This window comes from Epinephelus moara, chromosome 13, assembly GCF_006386435.1.
Source record: "Epinephelus moara isolate mb chromosome 13, YSFRI_EMoa_1.0, whole genome shotgun sequence".
Taxonomy (NCBI): Eukaryota; Metazoa; Chordata; class Actinopteri; order Perciformes; family Serranidae; genus Epinephelus; species Epinephelus moara.
In genome coordinates this window covers 4,779,214-4,783,751 of record NC_065518.1, presented here as the reverse complement: position 1 = coordinate 4,783,751, position 4,538 = coordinate 4,779,214, and the positions used below count along the sequence as shown (strand labels likewise).

Genomic DNA, 4,538 nt, shown 5'->3' with positions numbered 1-4,538 from the left:
CCTCAAATAAATTATTATCATGGAGAAAATCATACAGCTGGTCTGCGACTACTTTCTCAAGGATCTTTGACATAAAGGGAAGATTAGATATTGGTCTATAGTTGGCTAACACCTCTGGATCCAGGGTGGGCTTTTTTAGTAGAGGTTTAATTACAGCTACCTTAAAAGACTGTGGTACATAGCCTGTTAATAAGGATATATTGATCATATCTAATATATGAGTGTTAACTAAAAGTAAGACTTCCTTAAGCCCAGTTGGGATGGGGTCTAAGAGACACGTTGATGATTTAGATGAAGAAATCACTGCAGTCAATTCTTGAAGAGAAATCGGGGATAAGCAATCTAAATATATATTAGGTCTTACAAGCTGTGTTTGAGGGACAAACACACAAACAAACAAATCGCACTGAGGGGGCAAACAAACTTGAGTTCCATTGAACCAAACCAAACAGGGCAGGTGTGAAAGAATCCTAACACAACTGAGTCAGATATTACATCAGTTTCACTTCCTTTCTTTCTTTGCTTTGTTTTTATTTTTGTTATTAATTTTTTTTTAAATCTTCCAAACAACGCACACAAACAAAAAAACACCTAACGTCAACAACAAAAATTATGAAGCAAAATAATAATCATAAATCAAATAAGGAAAAGATGGGATGATAACATGAGTGGTCGAGCTGGCTTTATGTAAGAATTTAGTCATTTGTTCCATCTGGTCATTTGCAAATTTGTACAGGCATTTGAGAGTTTATGATGCATGTATGTGTGTGTGAGTGTTGGGGGTAATGATGATGACAAGACAACAACAATAATAAACAAACATCATATTTATAAAACTGTTGTTGCATATTTTGATTACTGACATTATTATTAGATGCTACAGTGTTCATCTTTCCTTAATTACTGCATGTTTCTTTTTTTTGTAAAGAATACCTACTGTTATTATTGTTGTCTTTGTCATCATCATTTTAAAAGAAGGGCTGGGTCAGCCTTTTTCACATTGCTGTGTGTTTTCTGCAGGTCTGGTTCAGTACAATGATGACCCAAAGACTGAGTGGCACCTGAACACCCACCAGACCAAATATTCCCTGCTGATGAACACATACAATCTGCCATACAAAGGAGGAGGCACTAATACAGGTGATGTAAGAGGATGTCTAATCCATAGCAGCCTCACACTGTGAGGGACTTTGGGGTGGGACCAGAGGCTCCAGTTGGATATTAACCCAAAATTGGAGTCAAATATATTTACTCTGTATTTGGGTCAATAAATGAATAAATACATTAAGCATTTATTAGGCTATATAAATGCTTAACCAACTTTAAATGCTTATATATATATATATATATATATATATATATATATATGTATATATATATATATTTTTTAAGCAATATCACACGAGAGGGAGTGATGTTGTACTGTATATCATCACGGCTGTGATTCGGTCATAGGCATGAGGCAGCAGGCCGCGTGCCTAAGACAATTACAGCCGTGACGATATACAGTACAACATCACGACCTCAAGTGCTTAAACAGCAATGCTGAGTAAGGAAATGTTAACAAAAGGTGATAAAATAAATCATTTAATTATGTTACGTAGCTCTGCGAAAAAAAACAGTTCCCCCAGTCTGTTGCCAGGCAACACAGCACACATGCCAGGAACTCACAAGCTACTTTGTATTTACATTGATCTGCAACTGTGTAACTTCGTCCAGTTCGGCTGATGAAACGTTGGCAAACCTGGATGTTGGCACGGCCGGATTCAGCTTCCACTCTCCCTCATCCTCATCAGTAATAATAATATCCATCTTCTTGGTGTAACGCTATAGTGTCAGTTTGCGAGTGTGACAGTTGGTTAATTAACGGTTGTGTTTATATTTATAACACCTGTGAGCGGAGTGATTTTACTGTTACATGTCCCAGTGATGTACTCTATATCAGCACTCATGGAATGCCTCTCGTCCAATCAAATTACTCGGTCGGAACTAACTGTTGTATAAATATATAAATATATATATATATGTATACATATATATAGATACATATATATATATATTTAATTACCACAGAAGTAATTCGTCTCTGGCATGTCACCTTAGAGCAAAACACCCCGCTAAATCCACCTCTACGGGGCCTCGCCAGTCCACACTGCAGGAGTGTGGTGCTCATGGGCGAATAACGAAACCTGTGAGTGAAAAATTAACCAATTCCATGGTTACTTGGATAGCTAAAAACTGCCGGCCAATTAGCATAGTAGAAGACGACGGATTTAGAGAAGTCATTCGCGCTGCATTGGGAGATACCTTTTATAATCTACCCTCGAGAGGAACCATCATGTCAAGACTACACACTTTGTATGAGGACACTTGCCAAGCTGGCACCCACTGCACGCAAGTACCTGTCAACCCCTGCAACCACAGTGCCTTGTGAAAGGTTGTTCTCACTCTCAGGCCACATCATTCGAAAGAAGCGAGCTTCTTTGTCTTCTGATAATGTAAACAAACTGGTCTGCCTCAGTAACTGGCTGAGTGCAAAGAAGGTATGAGCTAAATTGTCTCTATGGAGTGAAAAATGTTCAACATTCTGGACTTTCAGCAGCATCTTTCCGTGTTCTTTTATATATTTTGTTGGGAATCAACATATATTTACCTCACACAGTGGCACCAAATATGTTGGGGTTAAATTGGCTATCGGAAATAATTAATAATTATGATTAATAATTAATAATTATGTTAAATAATGTGACTTAAATAACATTAAATCACCTCGTGGGGCACCATTCCCGTAAAGGGAAAAATGATAGCCAGTTAAAGATATCAGTCTCATAAAATAGACTAAGCTATTAATTTGGAGTTTGATTAATAATTAAATTAATGACAACAACCAAAATTAACGGTAATGCCTGAAGGATTTTGGAGCCCCGTAGCGAGGCGTAGTACTGTTGACATTCATTCATATTTGTGCAATATTAATATCAGCATACATTTTTGGTTCACACCAAAAATCTTTGATTCCATTCTTGGACTACCCAAAAGCCTTTATATTCACCACTAGTCTGCTACAGCAGGAGACATTCAGCTGTACTTACAAACAAGTACATTGTGGTGAGAATTATTTTATTCACAAAGACAAAGCAATTTGAAAGATATTGTGTAACTGACCACCACTATCTTAAGCCTCATAGTGTTACCCTAGAGTTGCCATTGCTGCTAGCTTTTCAAGTTGACCTACCCTGTAGAAACTTGTAAGATTTTGGTTCAGCATTTGAATACCACGTATTCAATGCAGTCTGGTCAAGCTGTCAAACTTTGCAGTTGATTCTATTGTTCCTATTTTCCTTTGACATTCATCACAGCGTGACGCCGGCCCTGTGACACAGAGAGTTTATGTGAGAACTGGCTCTTACTGCCAAGCATTTCAGCCTAAGTAAAGATAGAGCATAACAGCCACAGTGTGCTACCAGCCCTGTGAAGTTTTGTACCTCGCTGTTACGATCTAAGTTCCAGCTTGAGTTAACTTTAAGAAACAACTCTCTAACTGATACTGCCACGCATTTAGTTAGTGCATGTTGTTATCTTTGCAGGCAAATTTACTGTCATAAATTCCTGTTCCTAATCTTTTGTGCCTGTTTGTGTTGTAGCGACCCCTCCTCCATGCTACCCCCACAGTGAAGAACAGCACATTCTTTGTTAGGCTAGTGTACTCACAAGTTACACTCAAGAGGTGTCTGCCAAGTAACACCACAGCCAACTTAACATTTGACTTGTGCTAGGACAACCTGCTTTAGCCTTATTCTTTTAAGACCTAACAATGGAGAACTCCTGTTTAGAACAGTTTATTCATTCCATCGCACAGAGCCTAACCTCTGGCCTACCAGAACTCATCAGCAGATTGAGTTTTGGGGAATGCAGGGACGAGATAAACTCTCTACTCAGCGATAACTGTGATGCGCAGACTGCATCCAGTAGTACATTGTTAAAATGTTTGCTTCTGATCTTTCACAGGCAAACCCCCCTTGCCTTTCAGAGCAAATCAGCCTTAGAAAAGGAGGTACAAAGTCTAAGAGCGCAAAATGCTTCCCTCCTCCATGAAGCACAGATGGCTAACAAGAAAGCCATGCGCTATTTAGATGATTTACATTCAGCAGAGTTAGACCTCTGCTCACATAAAGAAGAACTGTTTAGGCTTAGATCAGAACATCTAGCCCCAGTACAGTCTTACAGCCAGTGTGATTCCGGCTTCCCTGATTCACACTCTTCCCTTAATGAGTTAGTACCTCCTCCACTCAGTAAGTGGAAATCTTTCCCACCAGACCCTAAGTCTTTGGGAATCAAGTCAGCTGCCCAACCTCCACCAACAGACAGAGGTAGCAGTGACCTGACTTCCCATGTCACAGACACAGAGGTTGAGGAGACATGTAGTTTATCTTCAGGATATTCTGTACCATGTATTCCACAGAAACTAAGTTTTAACAATTTCACCCATGCGCAGGGGGAAAGGGGGGTTGAAAACTATTCAACCTCTGCCTTTCACC

General features: G+C 39.2%; 1 protein-coding gene across 1 annotated transcript in view; it reads left to right on the top strand.

Moving 5' to 3' along the window:
* LOC126400219 (collagen alpha-1(XII) chain-like) overlaps nt 1-4,538 on the top strand; it is a 15,856-nt gene that overhangs the window by 7,319 nt on the left and 3,999 nt on the right. Inside the window, exon 3 of the mRNA XM_050060782.1 lies at nt 1,021-1,140. Within this exon, the coding sequence (XP_049916739.1) occupies nt 1,021-1,140 (120 nt within the window). The remainder of the gene's footprint in view (nt 1-1,020; nt 1,141-4,538) is intronic.